At 45.6% G+C, this 19,305-nt stretch overlaps 2 protein-coding genes across 2 annotated transcripts; both read right to left on the reverse strand.

Annotated features, from left to right (window-relative positions):
• Positions 1-7,797: 7,797 nt before the first annotated feature.
• On the reverse strand, positions 7,798-11,980 carry LOC123098263 (probable mitochondrial-processing peptidase subunit beta, mitochondrial). The gene is made up of 9 exons (XM_044520211.1): positions 11,193-11,980; positions 10,248-10,412; positions 9,985-10,122; positions 9,767-9,918; positions 9,523-9,631; positions 9,245-9,343; positions 8,937-9,002; positions 8,746-8,853; positions 7,798-8,207 (listed from the first exon to the last, which is right to left on the reverse strand). The coding sequence occupies exons 1-9, from the start codon at positions 11,862-11,864 to the stop codon at positions 8,121-8,123; spliced, it is 1,596 nt and encodes a 531-aa protein (XP_044376146.1). The 5' UTR covers positions 11,865-11,980; the 3' UTR covers positions 7,798-8,120.
• An 899-nt stretch (positions 11,981-12,879) lies between these two features.
• On the reverse strand, positions 12,880-16,540 carry LOC123098264 (neurofilament heavy polypeptide). The gene is made up of 8 exons (XM_044520212.1): positions 15,506-16,540; positions 15,379-15,424; positions 15,203-15,280; positions 14,942-15,061; positions 14,020-14,118; positions 13,748-13,902; positions 13,526-13,591; positions 12,880-13,200 (listed from the first exon to the last, which is right to left on the reverse strand). The coding sequence occupies exons 1-8, from the start codon at positions 16,402-16,404 to the stop codon at positions 13,176-13,178; spliced, it is 1,488 nt and encodes a 495-aa protein (XP_044376147.1). The 5' UTR covers positions 16,405-16,540; the 3' UTR covers positions 12,880-13,175.
• Positions 16,541-19,305: the final 2,765 nt, after the last annotated feature.

Below are 19,305 nucleotides of genomic sequence, written 5' to 3' on the forward strand. Positions count from 1 at the left end.
CGAACAAGCCCCTCAAAGGATTACTTTCCATAGTAGCAAGTGACAGTGAATTTCAGCACACTATATAAATTTTTCCTTACCAAATTCCACTTACCAAAGGTGCTTCACTCCCCGGCAACGGCGCCAGAAAAGAGTCTGATGACCCACAAGTATGGGGGATCTATCATAGTCCTTTCGATAAGTAAGAGTGTCGAACCCAACGAGGAGCAAAAGGAAATGACAAGCGGTTTTCAGCAAGGTATTTTCTGCAAGCACTGAAATTATAGGTAACAGATAGTTTTGTGATAAGGTAATTTGTAACGAGTAACAAGTAACAAGTGTAAATAAAGTGCAGCAAGGTGGCCCAATCCTTTTTGTAGCAAAGGACAAGCCTGGACAAACTCTTATATAGAGAAAAGCGCTCCCGAGGACACATGAGAATTATCGTCAAGCTAGTTTTCATCACGCTCATATGATTCGCGTTCGGTACTTTGATAATTTGATATGTGGGTGGACCGGTGCTTGGGTGCTGTCCTTACTTGGACAAGCATCCCACTTATGATTAACTCCTATTGCAAGCATCCTCAACTACAAAAGAAGTATTAAGGTAAACCTAACCATAGCATGAAACATATGGATCCAAATCAACCCCTTACGAAGCAACGCATAAACTAGGGTTTAAGCTTCTGTCACTCTAGCAACCCATCATCTACTTATTACTTCCCAATGCCTTCCTCTAGGCCCAAACAATGGTGAAGTGTCATGTAGTCGACGTTCACATAACACCACTAGAGGAAAGACAACATACATCTCATCAAAATATCGAACGAATACCAAATTCACATGACTACTAATAGCAAGACTTCTCCCATGTCCTCAGGAACAAACGTAACTACTCACAAATCATATTCATGTTCATAATCAGAGGGGTATTAATATGCATAAAGGATCTGAACATATGAACTTCCACCAAATAAACCAACTAGCATCAACTACAAGGAGTAATCAACACTACTAGCAATCCACATGTACCAATCTGAGGCTTTGGGACAAAGATCGGATACAAGAGATGAACTAGGGTTTGAGAGGAGATGGTGCTGGTGAAGATGTTGATGAAGATTGACCCCCTCCTGATGAGAGGATCGTTGGTGATGATGATGGCGATGATTTCCCCCTCCCGGAGGGAAGTTTCCCCGGCAGAGCAGCTCTGCCGGAGCCCTAGATTGGTTCCGCCTCGTGGCGGCGGAATTTTTTTCCCGAAAGCTTGCTTCTGATTTTTTCAGGGTAAAAGACTTCATATAGCAGAAGATGGGCACCGGAGGCCTGCTAGGGGGCCCACGAGGCAGGGAGGCGCGCCCCCCACCCTCGTGGCCAGGGTGTGGGCCCCCTCTGGTATTTTCTTTGCTCAGTATTTTTTATAAATTCCAAATGACTTCCGTGAAGTTTCAGGACTTTTGGAGTTGTGCAGAATAGATCTCCAATATTTGCTCCTTTTCCAGCCTAGAATTCCAGCTGCCGGCATTCTTCCTCTTCATGTAAACCTTGTAAAATAAGAGAGAATAGGCATAAGTATTGTGACATAACGTGTAATAACAGCCCATAATGCAATAAATATCGATATTAAAGCATGATGCAAAATGGATGTATCAGGTCTCCTCCATCCTGGGTATGATCTCCGCCCTTGCGGTCAGGGTGGAGCACCACTGCCAAACCTGCTGTGCGAAGGCACATCCTAAGAGCAAATGCTGCATGGTCTCCTCAGGTTGGTCACAAAACGGGCAGGTGACTTGGTGAGGTAGGCCTCTCTGCGCCAGCCTGTCGGAGGTCCAGCATCTGTTTCTGATTGCCAGCCACGCGAAAAAACAGCACCTCAACGGAGCCCTCGATTTCCAGGAAAACGCCGCCGTGGGTGAGATTTGCCGGCCCATATACTTGGCCGCGTTCGCCGACTTTGCCGAGAACGTGCCATTTCCTTCCCAGGACCAACTCACCCCATCCTCCACCCCTTCTGTCAGCCGAATCTCAGTCAAGCTCGTCCATAGACGTAAGAACTCCTCCAGCTCTGGCAGGGAAAGATTTGGGCCAACGTCAGCAGCCCATGTCCCGTTGGGCAGTGCATCTGACACCAATGTTTCCCTCCTAATCCTCGGAGAAATTCTGCTGTATAGCACCAGCGCGAGTTCACTTATCCTGTCCCCCTCGACCCAACGGTCCTCCCAAAACAAGGTGTTCCTACCGTCTCCCAGCGTCGTTCGCGTGGCCGCCTGAGCCAAATCCAAAGACTCCGGTGGCACAGAAATTGAAAATTCCGCCCAAGATTTCCATCGGTCTACCCTTTGCAACCAAGGGCATCGAGCCTGAAGAGCCTTGTTCAACCAACGTAGATCCTTATTTTCATGGAAGATATTAAAAAGATGAAGCATGTGAGGTACCCTCAATTCTATTTTTTTGTAGTTTTCTTTTATAAACTAAACTAGTGATAAAACAAGAAACTAAAAGATTTGATTGCAAGATCTAAAGATATACCTTCAAGCACTAACCTCCCCGGCAACGGCGCCAGAAAAGAGCTTGATGTCTACTACGCAACCTTCTTCTTGTAGACGTTGTTGGGCCTCCAAGTGCAGAGGTTTGTAGGACAGTAGCAAATTTCCCTCAAGTGGATGACCTAAGGTTTATCAATCCCTGGGAGGCGTAGGATGAAGATGGTCTCTCTCAAACAACCCTGCAACCAAATAACAAAGAGTCTCTTGTGTCCCCAACACACCCAATACAATGGTAAATTGTATAGGTGCACTAGTTCGGCGAAGAGATGGTGATACAAGTGCAATATGGATGGTAGATATAGGTTTTTGTAATCTGAAATTATAAAAACAGCAAGGTAACTATTGATAAAAGTGAGCACAAACGGTATTGCAATGCTAGGAAACAAGGCCTAGGGTTCATACTTTCACTAGTGCAAGTTCTCTCAACAATAATAACATAATTGGATCATATAACTATCCCTCAACATGCAACAAAGAGTCACTCCAAAGTCACTAATAGCGGAGAACAAACGAAGAGATTATGGTAGGGTATGAAACCACCTCAAAGTTATTCTTTCTGATCAATCTATTCAAGAGTCCGTAGTAAAATAACACGAAGCTATTCTTTCCGTTCGATCTATCATAGAGTTCGTACTAGAATAACACCTTAAGACACAAATCAACCAAAACCCTAATGTCACCTAGATACTCCAATGTCACCTCAAGTATCCGTGGGTATGATTATACGATATGCATCACACAATCTCATATTCATCTATTCAACCAACACAAAGAACTTCAAAGAGTGCCCCCAAGTTTCTACCGGAGAGTCAAGACGAAAACGTGTGCCAACCCCTATGGATAAGTTCACAATGTTACGGAACCCGCAAGTTGATCACCAAAACATACATCAAGTGGATCGCGTGAATATCCCATTGTCACCACAGATAAGCACATGCAAGACATACATCAAGTGTTCTCAAATCCTTAAAGACTCAATCCGATAAGATAACTTCAAAGGGAAAACTCAATTCATTACAAGAGAGTAGAGGGGGAGAAACATCATAAGATCCAACTATAATAGCAAAGCTCGCGATACATCAAGATCGTGCCAAATCAAGAACACGAGAGAGAGAGAGAGAGAGAGAGAGAGAGAGATCAAACACATAGCTACTGGTACATACCCTCAGCCCCGAGGGTGAACTACTCCCTCCTGGTCATGGAGAGCACCGGGATCATGAAGATGGCCACCGGTGATGGATGTCCCCTCCGGCAGGGTGCCGGAACAGGGTCCCGATTGGTTTTTGGTGGCTACAGAGGCTTGCGGCGGCGGAACTCCCGATCTTGGTTATGTTTTGGGGGTTTCTGTATATATAAGAGGTTTTGGCGCCAGGGACAAGTCAGGGGGGTCTCTGAGGCGGCCACGAGGTAGGGGGCGCGCCCCCCACCCTCGTGGGTGCCTCGGGGCTCTTCTAGTCCATCTTCGATGCTCCGTGGGCTTCTTCTGGTCCAAAAATAATCTCCGTCAAATTTCAGGTCAATTGGACTCCGTTTGGTTTTCCTTTTCTGCAATACTCAAAAACAAGAAGAAAAAAAACAGAAACTGGCACTGGGCTCTAGGTAATAGGTTAGTCCAAAAAATCATATAAAATAGCATATAAATGCATATAAAACATCCTAGATGGATAATATAATAGCATGGAACAATCAAAAATTATAGAAACGTTTTTTTTGACAGAAAGACTGTAAGGGAACCCCCTACAGTATAATTGGTGCAACAAATCCAAATTGCAAGTACCATGTCTTGAACCTGGGTGGGTAGGAAGGCATCAGCCCCTTCCCACCACTAGGCTATGCCTTAGTCTGCAAAATTATAGATACGTTGGAGACGTATCATCTACTACACAACCTTCTTCTTGTAGACGTTGTTGGGCCTCCAAGTGCAGAGGTTTGTAGGACAGTGGCAAATTTTCCTCAAGTGGATGACCTAAGGTTTGTCAATCCGTGGGAGGCGTAGGATGAAGATGGTCTCTCTCAAACAACCCTGCAACCAAATAACGAAAAGTCTCTTGTGTCCCCAACACACCCAATACAATGGTAAATTGTATAGGTGCACTAGTTCGGCGAAGAGATGGTGATACAAGTGCAATATGGATGGTAGATATGGGTATTTGTAATCTGAAAATATAAAAACAGCAAGGTAGCAAGTGGTAAAAGTGAGCGTAAACGGTATTGCAATGCTAGGAAACAAGGCCTAGGATTCATACTTTCACTAGTGCAAGTTCTCTCAACAATGATAACATAATTAGATCATATAACAATCCCTCAACATGCAACAAAGAGTCACTCCAAAGTCACTAGTAGCGGAGAACAAACGAAGAGATTATTGTAGGTACGAAACCACCTCAAAGTTATTCTTTCCGATCAATCCATTGGCTATTCATATAAGTGTCACAAACAGCCCTAGAGTTCGTAGTAAAATAACACCTTAAGACACATATCAACCAAAACCCTAATGTCACATAGATACTCCAATGTCACCACAAGTATCCGCGGGTATGATTATACGATATGCATCACACAATCTCAGATTCATCTATTCAACCAACACAAAGAACTCCAAAGAGTGCCCCAAAGTTTCAACCGAAGAGTCAAGACGAAAACGTGTGCCAACCCCTATGCATAGATTCCCAAGGTCAGAGAACCCGCAAGTTGATCACCAAAACATACATCAAGTGAATCAATAGAATACCCCATTGTCACCACGGGTATCCCACGCAAGACATACATCAAGTGTTCTCAAATCCTTAAAGACTCAATCCGATAAGATAACTTCAAAGGGAAAACTCAATCCATTACAAGAGAGTAGAGGGGGAGAAACATCATAAGATCCAACTATAATAGCAAAGCTCGCGATACATCAAGATCGTGCCATATCAAGAACACGAGAGAGAGAGAGAGAGAGAGAGAGAGACCAAACACATAGCTACTGGTACATACCCTCAGCCCCGAGGGTGAACTACTCCCTTCTCGTCATGGAGAGCGCCGGGATGATGAAGATGGCCACAGGTGATGATTCCCCTCTCCGGCAGGGTGCCGGAACAGGGTCCCGATTGGTTTCTGGTGCCTACAGAGGCTTGCGGCGGCGGAACTCCCGATCTAGGTTTCTTTCTGGGGGTTTCTGTATTTATAGGAATTTTTGGCGTCGGTCTCACGTCAGGGGGGTCTCCGAGTCATCCACGAGATAGGGGGACGCGCCCAGGGGGGTAGGGCGCGCCCTCCACCCTCGTGGATGGCTCGGGACTCTTCTGGCCCAACTCTTTTACTCCAGGGGCTTCTTTTGGTCCATCAAAAATCATCAAAAATGGGCACGTCAATTGGAGTCCGTTTGGTATTCTTTTTCTGTAAAACCTAAAAACAAGGAAAAAACAGAAACTGGCACTAGGCTCTAGGTTAATAGGTTAGTCCCAAAAATCATATAAAACAACATATAAATGCATATAAAACATCCAAGATGGATAATATAATAGCATGAAACAATCAAAAATTATAGATACGTTGGAGACGTATCACCGTGTGATCAACAGTTGGCCAACATAATCTCACATTGCCACCTTTGGGACTCCACGAGCAACCTAGGTAGCACCTTCAATGAGGAGACGATGATGCGACATTGCCACTCGCTAGCCCGGTAGTGGGACCCTAGAGCTTCCCCCGATGTTCAAAGAGGGGGAGCACGACCACTGCCATGCCAACACCTCCAAGGAGCGGATGACACCCACAAGAGTTGATGTCATCATCATAAACATCAAGAAGCAGCAATTTCTCCAAAACCATGACTGCCATTCACGTAGCTTGCCGGAACACGGGAAAATCTAAGACGAAGCTCACCCACTTAACGACGAGAAGATTAGTCGTATCGCCTTTGGCGAAGGTTGGAGGCGCCGACCACCGTTGGGTCTACCACGGGCAGAAGCACCCCCACTGGAGGCAGCCTCCAACAGGATGATCCGCCCGCCAACATACCCTCGACCACCATGGGCTACAACTATGCAGAAGGGAGCCCAAACCACCGCTGGTCGCAACGCCCGACCGCCATGCTACTCATGGCCACATCGCTAAAGCCTAGGGGCACCGTCTGATACCCGAATCTCATAGATGGTCGTCGCCGACTGGGTCTAGGCAGGGAAGGCCCATACCCCGTTGCCAACAGACTCCATGACAACCACTAAAGCCCCGGTCCGCCGACGAATGCCCGAGCCTCGTCGCTAGATGTCACCTACGCCAACGGATGTCACGACTAGCCACCGTCTTGCCCTCTCAGCCAGAGCGGCCTGACCACCGCCGAAATGTCTCGAGGCGGCCGCCATTGTCCAAGCTTTGTCGACGTGAGCAAACCTGGAAGACTCTTGGGGCACAAGGAGGCAAGCCCACCGATGTATTACGCTAGGCAAGCTTTGCCCACCGAATTCCTTTACCGCCATCACTAACCTCGATCCTTGAAGGCTCATAGCGCATCAGGACTTCAGGAGGTAACCCCGTTGCCGTTGTCCACCAGAAAGGCTTTTTTCATCGGCTTCCTCTAGCGGCGGTGATTAGGGTATTTCTGGACCGGTCCCAAGAACAATGTTGGTGTCCTTTCCCCAAATAAAATATCTTATTATGCACATGTACTCCCCCCGGTCCTTTTTACTCTACATATAAGATTTCTCTAAAGTCAAACAATATAAAAATAATTAAATTCACATCGCATATAATAATATTGATTTCGTATTACGAATATTGATATCTTTTTACAATACATATCAGATTTCTCCGAAGTCAAACTTTGTAAAGTTATACAATATAAAAATAATTAAATTTACAACTCATATTGTGGATATTGATGTTTTTTTTCAATAAAATTGGTCAAACATTACAAAGTTCGACTTTAAACAAATTTTACGTGGAGAGTACAGTGGATCGGAGGGAGCAAAGTGATAGTCAGCGCCAAAGCATGTAATGGTCACGCCGCACGCCACGAAGCTCACAGTAGAGGAATAAGGAGACCACAACTTACACTATATAACAGAAGAGCCTATTGTGCGAGTAGAGATCGTGCTAGTTCAAGGTCAAGCAACACATACAACGCAGAACAGGATGTGTGCCCATAGATGATCGGCCATCTGTCTCGTGTCAATACGCGATGACGAAATGTACAACGCAAACCGAGACTACAACAAACAACTCATCAGAACAATTACAAACGATGCAAAGTTCCCAGAAGATCATAATATCGAAGCTAACAGCCACCATCTTTACATAAGCAGCTTCAATAAAATTATTGGCCAAAAGACAACAATATCCGAACACAAGGTGGAAAGTATCGTGACGATTCATCATCATCGTAAAACAACGGGTGGCCACCCAAGTAAGCCACGTCAGTCGAATTTGCCTACCATTATTGACAGCTTTGTGGGTTTGCAAAAGGAAGAGAGGGGCAAGGAAAACGAAGACTCAAAAAATTCCTCCACTTCGGCACATAATGTGCGTGGATGTGGCCTTAATATACTGATGCCAAAACAAGCAATCATCTTGCCTTTGCAGACTGTAAACATGGTACACCGCTGGTCGAATCATCTAGTAACGGAGCATGTAGGTCCTGCGTCTGAACCAGTTGTAGTCTGGAAGAGACTTAATTGGTCCCATGGCAGCGATGGCAATATCCTGAAAGAAAAAACGACATTCAGACAGTGAATATATATGTATCTCCAAGACTTTTGAACTTCATGCAAGCTTAATAATTATGTATCATACAGTATAACAGTAATGTTTCCCATACGGCTCATCTATTCAGACAACAAAAAATATATACAGAATGCAGTCTTATCGTAATATCAAGTTAGGCTACTGTTCCAACTAAATTTTCCACGAGATACCAATGCCACAACTAAAAGGTAAATGCACACTAATACTTCGTAAGTTAATACAGCAAGCTACATTATTCACAACAAAACAAAAGCATATCACCCAGATATCAATGGACCTTCTCATTCATATTCCAATAAAAGGAAACAATACTCTTATCATTAGAGGTCTTTCAGTAGCAATTGGCAGGCACCTCATAAGCGGGATGTAATCTATGAGCAAGTGACCAAAACTTTAGCAACTTTTAGTTTTCCACCACACTTTCTGGCATTACCCGACGCCATGGGATATCCAAAATTCTACATAAAACAAGGCAAGTTGGCAAAACAACAATTACCTGGTCAAAGATGAAGCGGTTTGCAACACGCCTGATAGTGCTCGGATCAACTGCATCTATTCTCGCAAAAAGCTCAGGAATAGGAATTCTACGGCCATAGATGAGTTGCTGACAGAACAGAAGAAGAAAGATAAGTTCCAGAGGATGTGTATTGGAATATCATGTGACATTACATAATAGCGTCCATATACCTGGCGTCCAATATCCTCAACAACAGCAGTGGAGCCATCAAGGTGGAGTTGGATGGAGGATTTCAGCTGAAAGTATCAAGTCAAAGCAATGACAATGTCAGAAAGATAGACAGAAGTTGAATGGCAGATACATATGTTCCAGTGCAAAAGCCAACAATCATCGAGGAAGAGAATATCAGAACCATGATTCCTAACAAGTACACAAGAAAAAATATGCTTCATACTATTCAGCGTCAATAATCCATAGGAAACACTACTACACATTGAACTGGCATTGAAAGAAATACCACCCTCATTGAAACAAATACCTGATTGCGTGCACGAATAACATCCTCTTCGGTAACCCTGTATGATAATTTGCTCATCTCTTGCATAATTGCAAAAGCCAAATCATCCAAGCAATCAGCCTACAAAACAAGGTCAAGGAACATCATGAGGCAAAATACATGAACAACACATCATTTTATACCACCAGAACATGTTCACACATAATGGCTGATACACATCCAAGCAATCAGCCTACAAAACATACAGAAAGAAGTACTTTCTTCAACCTTTGATACAAAAGAAAAAAAATACGACTGACCTTAGCGACAGCATAGACACCAAACAGGCCAGTGTCCTTGTAGTTTGTATTGAATGCCATTATACTCTCAGCTATTTCATTGATTGCTACTCTCTGTACAAGCTCCGAACTATATCAACAAATCAGGATAACAAAGTGAAATATGATCAGTGGATTGTTTTCAAGTCACTTCGACAAAGGGACTTGGTTATACACAAGGAAATGACGACAAGATGAAAGGGTGTATAATAGGGAAGGAACCCACCCCATGTGCTTCCCTCCTCCAGCACTCTTGTTCCACGAACCAAGCATAGTTTGCATAACCATTAATGCAATAGAATCAGGATCTGTCCAGGATGCTCCATTGAAGGCAACAGCAAATTGGGCCAGGGGCATGTCATCATCAATGATTCGTACCTATTGAGTAGCATAAAATAATCAATGATTTGAACAGCACAGGTAAACTTACAGTAAAATACATACCTCAGAACCAGTAAAAATGGCTGGCTGTTCAGCAACCAACATGTTAGTTGTTGTAGGGTCGGTTGGCAGCGATTTGAACAGCTCTTTTGCCTGCTGTACAATATCCTCATGCTTAACAGCACCAGCAGCAGTAATGACCTGAAAACACACAAAACACATGTTATTTACGACTAGGAGATACTGCAGCCAATTGAGGTAATAGCAATACGACAAAATGATAGTATCCAAATGTATTACAGACACATATTTTTAATCTCAAGTACCATTCTAGAAGCCGTGTAATGCTTTTGAATGTAGTCTATGAGATTCTTTTTGGTGATAGACTTGACATTATCAGCAGAACCCAAGATTGGCCTGCCAAGAGAAGTATACTGGAATGCAGTTGCATGGAGATGATCGAATATAACTTCCTCCGACTGTCCCTGAACCTACATAACATAGGAGAGTCAGAAAAAAAATGTGGGCTCAAGAAAGCACAGCAAGACATATATTAGTAGCATCTCAGAAATGTTGCACGTCCGGGTTGCAGCCTGACACGACTAACAACAACTTACTGAACCAAAAATGAAGTCTGTAAATAATAGAGCAGAACATGAAACTTGTATGCTCATAAAACCCAAGGATTGAGTTAAGTTATTTGCATCCATATTAGGTACTCCCTCTGTAAAGAAATATAAGAGCGTTTAGCTGTTGGATGCATGATGAACCTTGCAGGTTGGTCCATTTAAACTCATTATGGCCGTGCAACATTCTACTCTACCTGAATAATATTCTCAGCAAATTCAAAAGATTTTTTTTCACGGGCATACAATATTCATTTTTGCTCCAAACTCTTAACCAGTTTGATTTGGGACAGTTTGATATCAAATGCCAATGTTGCCTTCCCTTCTATGATCTAAGTCTGCGGCGGCTTGATACAACTAGAACGCCTCGTACTAAGAAATTAGGCCTTTGATCAGTTCTTATTTTCTGTAAGGACCTATTTGGCGAATGCAAGTTCGAGAAAACACAAGCACCCGATACATGTTTTTTTTTTTCTTAAATTGATATCTGTATTGGTTCCAAACAGTTTGATAGCAAATCCCATTTTACATCTGTCTTCTTACATATAGCAGTTCATAACAATTCCTAATACTAAGAAATCAATTCTTAAATTGATGTAAAGGAGTGATTAACTCAAGCAAACATATACGGATCAGGAAACTAACCTCTTCCATCTCTCGGAGAATGACACCGCGCTCGCGTTCAATGCGGTTGTCCTCGAGCTTAGAGTCCTGCAAAATGTCGGCGAGAACATTCATCGCACGTGGCACGTCCTTGTCGAGCACCTTGGCGTAGTAGGTGGTCTGCTCCCGCGAGGTGTAGGCGTTGAGGTGGCCGCCCATGTCCTCGATCTCCTGCTCGAGCTGCCCGGCGCTGCGCGTCCCCGTGCCCTTGAACAGCATGTGCTCCACGAAATGGGCGACCCCGGCGGCCTCCTCCGTCTCGTACCTGCTCCCGGCGTCGATCCAGACGCCGACGGTGGCCGTGCGCGAGGAGAGCGAGGACTCGGTGGCGACGCGCAGGCCGTTGTCGAGCGTGGTGACCTTGGTCTCCGGCGCCTCGAGGATGGCGGTGTGGTCGACGTGCGCGGGCACGGGGCTGGCGTAGCGGAGGAAGCGGGGGTCCGGGTGCTCGAGGCGGCGGACGCGCGCGTTGACGGCGTCGGCGATCCGGTCGTACGCCATCACCGGGGCGCGGGCGGCGGGCGCGTCGGGGGCGATGGCGCCGGGGCCCGCGGCGACGGCCGTGGAGGCCTCGCGCGCGTTCCCGGCCGCCGCCGCCGCCGCCGCGGAGGAGCGGCGGCGCACTGCGGCCGAGAGGAGTCGGCGGAACGCCATCGGGGAGATCTGTTGGGTGGCCTCTCCGGCGGCGGCGGAGGTGGAGATCTGGCGGTGCTAGGGTTTGTTGCGGTCGGGTGGATCGGGGAGGAGGAAGAGATGGGGGGAGAAATAGAGAAGTGGCGTGGAGGGAGCCTGCCAAGTGGGGGAGAAGCGCTGGGTGCCCGTAGCTTAGCTTGCGGAGGACCCACACGTCGGTGAGGGCATGTGCTACAGTAGTTTCTAAGAAAGTGGTTGGGCGTGGGATTACTGGGTCTTCGTGGGTTGCCACCGAAATGTTCACAGCACAAGCATTTTGCTTTCTAGCCCAGAGACTTGGTTTGGGCCGAATCTGACCCAGAAAAAATAAATGTATTTTTCGTTGTGTTTAAAGCGATTTTCTCTGTCTTAAAAAAAAAGAATCTCGTTTTTTTTGCGAAAAAAAAAGAGATCTCGTTGAGCACATCTCATCTCAGTCCCTCAGAGACAGAAGTCATATTATCCCACTCTGGCTTGGTTTCAGAACTTCGTGCAATGACTATTTGCAAGATGATACGCACACATAGTTGATGCATCGAAGAGTTTTCTGACTGATTTAAACTTCGGCGTGAACCTCTAACTGTTATCTCATCTCAATTTCTCAGGGATCTGGTGTGCCTTCAGCATAACAGTTACTATACGCGGCGTACCCAAGTTGAGCTACCCGGATGCACAGGACACCGGGTGCAAGATGTTTTCTTTGTAAGTTTCATACAAAATATAGTGTGTGCCACCCCATCTTTAAGATGAAAAATATGAGTGATCATATGCTAGGACACTGGGTCATTTTCTCTCTAGGTCCGCCCCTGCTGTACGCCACGTGACAACCTTGATCCATATTTCATTCCATACGCACTTTAGTTTGCCGCAAAACTATTTTCAATTCGATCGCGACTAACAGTAAAATTCAGCAACAGCTAAAAAATGGATATTTTTTTTCCAAAATCCACATATATATTGGAATTTCGGGTTTTCCGACAATCAACTTAGGAATACAAGACCACAGAAATTCATCCTTGAATTTTCCATCTGCGGTCTCTTGTACAACAAGCTGTTTTAACCCTGGAGGTGGAGGATGCATCTGAAGCACAGAGCTATCGAAATGCATAAATCGCATGTACACAGAACAAAAGTTGGAGATCACCCAAGCTACAAAGACGGTTGCACATGGAGACGTTAAGAAGAAGCTAGGCACTTGAAAGAATGAGGAGCATCTAAATCATGCGTGTTCATGATGCTCTGCGGCTCCTGCTAGATGCAGCTGGCATTCATGTTGCTTGCGGGGCCATGTCTTCAGCTTTCCAGTGACCATGCATCGCTGTCGATGGTAACTGTCAGCCATCATTCACATAACCCAGCATGGTGAGCATGCTTTGTATAGAGAATAACATAACACAACATGCATTTTATCAATCACAACCCATGGTGAAAGATGAATTCATTGGTTGTCCCTCCCACAATATAAGACGTTTTTACTTGTAAAAACATCTTATATTGTGGGACAATCGCCCTATTAAGCAGTGACAATCGTTGGACGGAGGGAGTACAAATTATAGTCACTCTTGAACTGTAAAGATGAATCCATTGGCAGTCAATTGCCACAATTATTGTGTATGTTCAGTCAGTCTCGAACTGCAACTCACCATGATAACCTTTCAGGCCGGAGATGAAAGTTTGGCTCCTTCGGAATTGTTATTGTCTTTGATGACCTTAAAAGAAGCACAATAGAAAGAAATGTTAGTTACTTGTAAATGGACAACTCTCAACTAGTGAAAACTAAACAGGTAATATCGAATCATTATTGCAATGAGTTAATGAAATTGAAATATCATCTATACAGGTGCCATTAGAGAGCAGGTGTTCACTTTTTGGGGATGAATGGCCGATCAAAATACGGCATTGGCTGTGCTTTAGGAACAAGGTCTTTCCTCAACTGCCTTATCATTTCTTCCTCCTCTAACTTCTGTTGACGCTCCCGCTCCAATCTTAATTCCTCACCAAACTTGATCCTCTCTGATACCTAGATCTCAAACAGCCATAGTTAATACTTAATAGAGTGTAAAAGACTCACACTAGTACCACTGAAATAAGGCTTCAAACCATGTGCAATGTATAATGAACTTGTAAGGAGGCTTACATATTGATCAAATTCAGCACGTTCAACTGCACGCACATCACTATGGAGAACAAGGTCGACTGGCTCAGTCCTTTCCTTGACTGGTGGTTTAATCAAGCACTAGTGAAAATAGAGGTTCAAAGTTAAAACAATATCACTTGTTAACTGAAAACTTATCAATCATCATAGTGATTCCCAAGAGAACCAGGTACAAAAGTTATGAAAATAAATTCAATAACAATCAGGAGAACAACCTGATAGTTATCAGCATGCACCAAAGAAAATCAGCATTCTTCAAATATTTTTTATATAATTTTGACATTATGTCATCTTTTATATTCAACTCCAAGAACTAGTACGATGCCATAAGAACAGTCATAGCATGCACAAACAACAAGCTTTGATCTGGAAGTAACACACATTTATCTTCCTCATCAATTATATTCCAAAGAAAATCAGCATTCTTCAAATATGTTATATATAGTTTTGACACTATGTCATTTTTGCTATTCATGTCCAAGAACTAGTATGTTGTCATATATCTTCCTAATCAATTATATTCCAAAGAAAATAAGCATTCTTCAAATATGTTACACTCCAGGAGTATTAATTTTAACATCATGTCATTTTTGCTATTCAACTCCAGGAATTAGTATGTTGTCATAAGAACAGTCACAGCATGCTCAAACAACGAGCTTCAATCTGGAAGTAGCACACATTTATCTTCCTTACATGGTATACCGAACCAAACGAATATATGTCGCTAATCAATTTCATTCATTGTTATATTCCAAAGGAAATCAGCATTCTTCAAATGTGTCATATATCAGTTTTGACATTATGTCATTTTTGCTATTCAACTCCAAGAACTAGTATGTTATACCATAAAAAATGCAAGTGCAAGGCTGTGTTATAGAAAATTAGGCTGTATATAATGACAAACCTCAGGCTCATCTGTTGTCCACGGAAGTCCTTGAGCAATATGTATGCGCTTCTTCTCATCCTCAATTAGCATTTCCTGGACTTTCTGAATAAACTGTTGTTCTTTGGCTCTTCCCCGTTGCTGTTATAAAAACCATATGCGCATCAGACAATATAGCAATATAGTAGGTCATTTTGACTGCTGCCTGCTGAATGCTGAATCTGCTACTACTGACTTTGCCCACTAACAAACAGAACCATAGCCAAAGATTTTGTTATTCACCTCTGTTCTCAGCTTGAAGGGATGCTGGCTAGTGACCTTGAGCTTTTTATTCCAGCTGCTCCTTAGTGATTCAGATGACTGCCAGATCAAAGAGCAAATATACGCTGAATTCAGAGAGTAAAGAACAAACATGGTCAACAGTAGTAGAGCAGAAAAAAGGGCTATCGCATCCTCACGTTCCGCCGGCTCCTGCGTCCTCCGGTCTGGCTGTCCCAGCTAGATCTAAAAAGAGGAACAAACTTTGATCAGCAACAACCTAGACACACAATTAGTTCTCTCGTTTGCTTGCTGGTATCAACTAACCTGTTGCTCTTGCCATCAAGTGAACTGCAAAGTCTGGTTGGTCCCATGTTCATGAAATCGGACGAGGAGAACACTGCCACCGGCGAGCCCTCACTCCCCTCGTTCCACGGCTGCAATCCAGGCAGCGCCCAGGCCTCCTCGCCTGCCCGTTCGGAGTCAGCAGTGGCCCCGGAGATGGAGAGCAGGCTCTCGAAGGCATGCACCAGGTGCTTGACACGGCCCGCCCCAGCATCTGGCACGCTGTTCATCGCCTTGGCCATGACTCTGCTCCGAATCGCTCTGACTTTGCCGCTCCCCTCCAAATCCGCCACCTCCGCTCCCTCCCCCTCCTCGACAACGGCGGCACTGTTTGCTTCATCTTCGGCCGCTTCCTCCTCCTTCTGCGACTCCTGCTCCTCGCTGGCCGCGGACACCGCGCGCTCCTTGAGGAAGAACTCCTCGTGCGACGCGCGCAGCGCCTCGCGGGCGGCCTCGCGGCACTTGTCGAAGTCGAACTCGCCGCCTCCTCCGCTCGCGCCGGCTTGCCTCCGCCGATGCGCTCCCTTCTTCGCCACGAGGAACCGGCGCTGCGGGACCGGCGGCGGCGGGGCGGGCGTGCCGCGCTTCTTCCTGACGGAGGCGGAGACGGCGGGGGCGGCGGCGGGCTTGGCGGGGGTCTTGGACGTGGTCCGGGGAGGGGAGGCGAGGATGTTGGGGTCGGAGTTCTCGGAGGCGTGCGCGAACCGCGCGCGGGAGACGGACCTGGCCGGGGTCTTCGCCGTCGCCACCGAGGACGGGGGCTTGGCCGGAGTCTTCGCCGCCGCCGCCGCGGTGGTCGAGGGGGCGGGCTTGGCCGGGGTCTTGGGCGCCGCGGGGGCCGATGGCTTGGTCGGAGTCTTCGCCGCCGCCCCGGTCGCCATGGCTAGGGTTTGGGATCGCGCAGGGTGTTTTGCTTGGGAATGGTTTCGATTGGGAGATCGGGGGTGGAAGCGAACGGGAACCGGGCGGAGAAGGAAAAGGGGAACGTTGGGGGCCGAGGAGCCTAACGGCTAGTTTTCCTTCCAAACACGCTCCGCGATTTCGCACTCGATCCCGGTCCGGCTTGCTCCCATGGCAATGACGGGCCAGAGTGGTGGGGCCCGGTATCAGTGAGGGTGCAGATGTAAATTCGGTAAGCGGGAGGTTTTTTTTTTTTGAGGGGCTCGAGTGGAGGCGTGGCGGTGGCCCGCATCAATTCCAACGGGGCTGTCACGATAAGTTTTTTTTACCCCGTCAAAATAAAAGGTTCAGCACGGAGGCTGCTTCCAACAGATGATGCATGCCGGTTAGCCCAGACATTTGCGGCCGGTATGAGGCATTCGTCTAGTTCGAGTTTTTCTTTTACAAGTCAAATCGTCCGTCCGGGCATGTAGGGAGAGGGGGTTGGGGAGTCCGGCTATAGATGCTCTGATGCACCGAACATACGATAGTGTGTTGCGTATATGCGACTCGTGCGATGATGTGCTTGAGGAACACCCAATACCAATGAGTGAATATGAGACAAGAAAAACAAATCGAAATATACAAAGGAAACGCAAAACCGGTGGCACTGATGAATTCCCGACATTCATCTTGTCGAATGCTCCATTACTCTAATTGAACGACATTTCAGCGACAATTTTGTGTTATCTTATGCAATATATAAAATTACTAATTAGATGTATATGCGCTACCACGATTCAAAACAATTTGTAAATGCAATAAGCTCTATGACAAGTGCAAAAGCTCTTGCAGTTTAAGACTACAACCTAACCAACATTGACATGTTCTCACATCACTTTCTAAACCATCACATATTCCTCCAATTGTGCCTTCTCTAACGCCCAAACATGAACTGACACGAGGCATTGTCTTTGCCTTCGCATGTTCTCATTTTTCTTACCTCTCAAACTGTCTCTGCCCAAGCCCTCTCCTCCTCTGGCGAACCTATGACTTTTAGAACTGACATCAACAACTTCTTCGGTGCCGCCCCGATTCACTATGGCACCAAATTTGACTGCATGGTCCCAACCAATCTTGTCGCCACTTTCATGACGCACGCGTGGTGCCTCAGATCTGTTGTCCGACTTTTCCCAAATAACTTGTCCCCGTGGTGCTTCTCGGATGGTGTTCACTGTTTACAAAATATACATTGTCGTTCCTCATCTAGATTCTGTGTTCTACTAAATTTGCACTCTGACGGTGTCCCCGCCCAGGGGTCTGATATGTCTCGTATCTATAATTTTTGATTGTTTCATATGCCATTATTTTATACCTTTCACATACTTTTGGCAATAAATTATATTTTTTTAGGGACTAACATATTGATCTAGTGCTCAGTGTCAGTTCCTTTACTTTGCATGTTTTGCATTTCACAAAAAATCTATATCAAGCGAAGTCAAAACGCGATAAAATGTTATGGTGTTTATTATGGAATTTATGGGATTTTTTGGCGCAAGAATCAACATTGGGGGTGGCCCACGGGCCCCATGATACGTCTCTAACGTATCTATAATTTATAAAGTATTCATGCCATGTTTACAACAATTTTATATGGTTTGGGTGCAATTTTATCTCTATTATTAAAGGGGGATCGAACGTCTGGCTCGACCTCGTTGGATCCCCCTCCCTCTCGTACGTGAAAAAAGGACCTCCTCGCACGAAAGAAGACAAAAAGAAAATAAAACAGCCCACATACACACGTCGTGCCACCTCCAAGGCCCACGCTCCCCTTCCCCCAATTCCATCGCTCTCGATATCGTGGCTCTATCGCCTTCGCTGACCTCCTCCTGCCTATGACAACTTCGAGCGGCAACACGCTGCAGCAGATCCACCAGCCCGGAAGGAAGCAATGCAGCAGGAGGGCTACCATTTAATCCGGTGGTGCCTTACCCGTCGTGATGTAGCAGGAGGGTGCCTTACCCGCCGTCGATGCCGGCGAGCGGCGCGCGGTTCACGTACCAGTTCGTCAAGTGGCTCATCGCCAAGTGACGAAGCGATCGTTGGTTCGAGCCATGGTGAGGGTGGTGCTGGCAGCTGTGGCCTCTCGTGCCTCTGCGTGATCATAAGCCCGGCTGGCATCTCGACTTCACCAACTGCCCGGCTCATGCCCCCAACTCCTCGAGTGCACGTAGAGTCTTACACTCGCCCTCGCTACCCTCCATTTTTTCAATTGCTCGGGCAACTAATTTTCTGCATAGCCTGTAGATGAAATCTTTGTTGATGGCCTTCAAGTCAAGAACTCAAGATGCACTTCTATTCAAAGGGAATCAACCTCTGCAAGCTTGCAGCTGATACGTCTCCAACGTATCTATAATTTTTGATTGTTCCATGCTATTGTTGGAAATATGCCCTAGAGGCAACAATAAATTGGTTATTATTATATTTCCTTATTCATGATAATCGTTTATTATCCATGCTAGAATTGTATTGATAGGAAACTCAGATACATGTGTGGATACATAGACAACACCATGTCCCTAGTAAGCCTCTAGTTGACTAGCTCGTTGATCAATAGATGGTTACGGTTTCCTGACCATGGATATTGGATGTCGTTGATAATGGGATCACATCATTAGGAGAATGATGTGATGGACAAGACCCAATCCTAAGCATAGCATAAAAGGTCGTATAGTTTCGTTTGCTAGAGCTTTTCCAATGTCAAGTATCTTTTCCTTAGACCATGAGATCGTGCAACTCCCGGATACCGTGGGAGTGCTTTGGGTGTGCCAAACGTCACAACGTAACTGGGTGACTATAAAGGTGCACTACGGGTATCTCCGAAAGTGTCTGTTGGGTTGGCA

The sequence above is a fragment of the Triticum aestivum genome, chromosome 4D (genome assembly GCF_018294505.1).
Source record: "Triticum aestivum cultivar Chinese Spring chromosome 4D, IWGSC CS RefSeq v2.1, whole genome shotgun sequence".
In the NCBI taxonomy this organism is placed as follows: Eukaryota; Viridiplantae; Streptophyta; class Magnoliopsida; order Poales; family Poaceae; genus Triticum; species Triticum aestivum.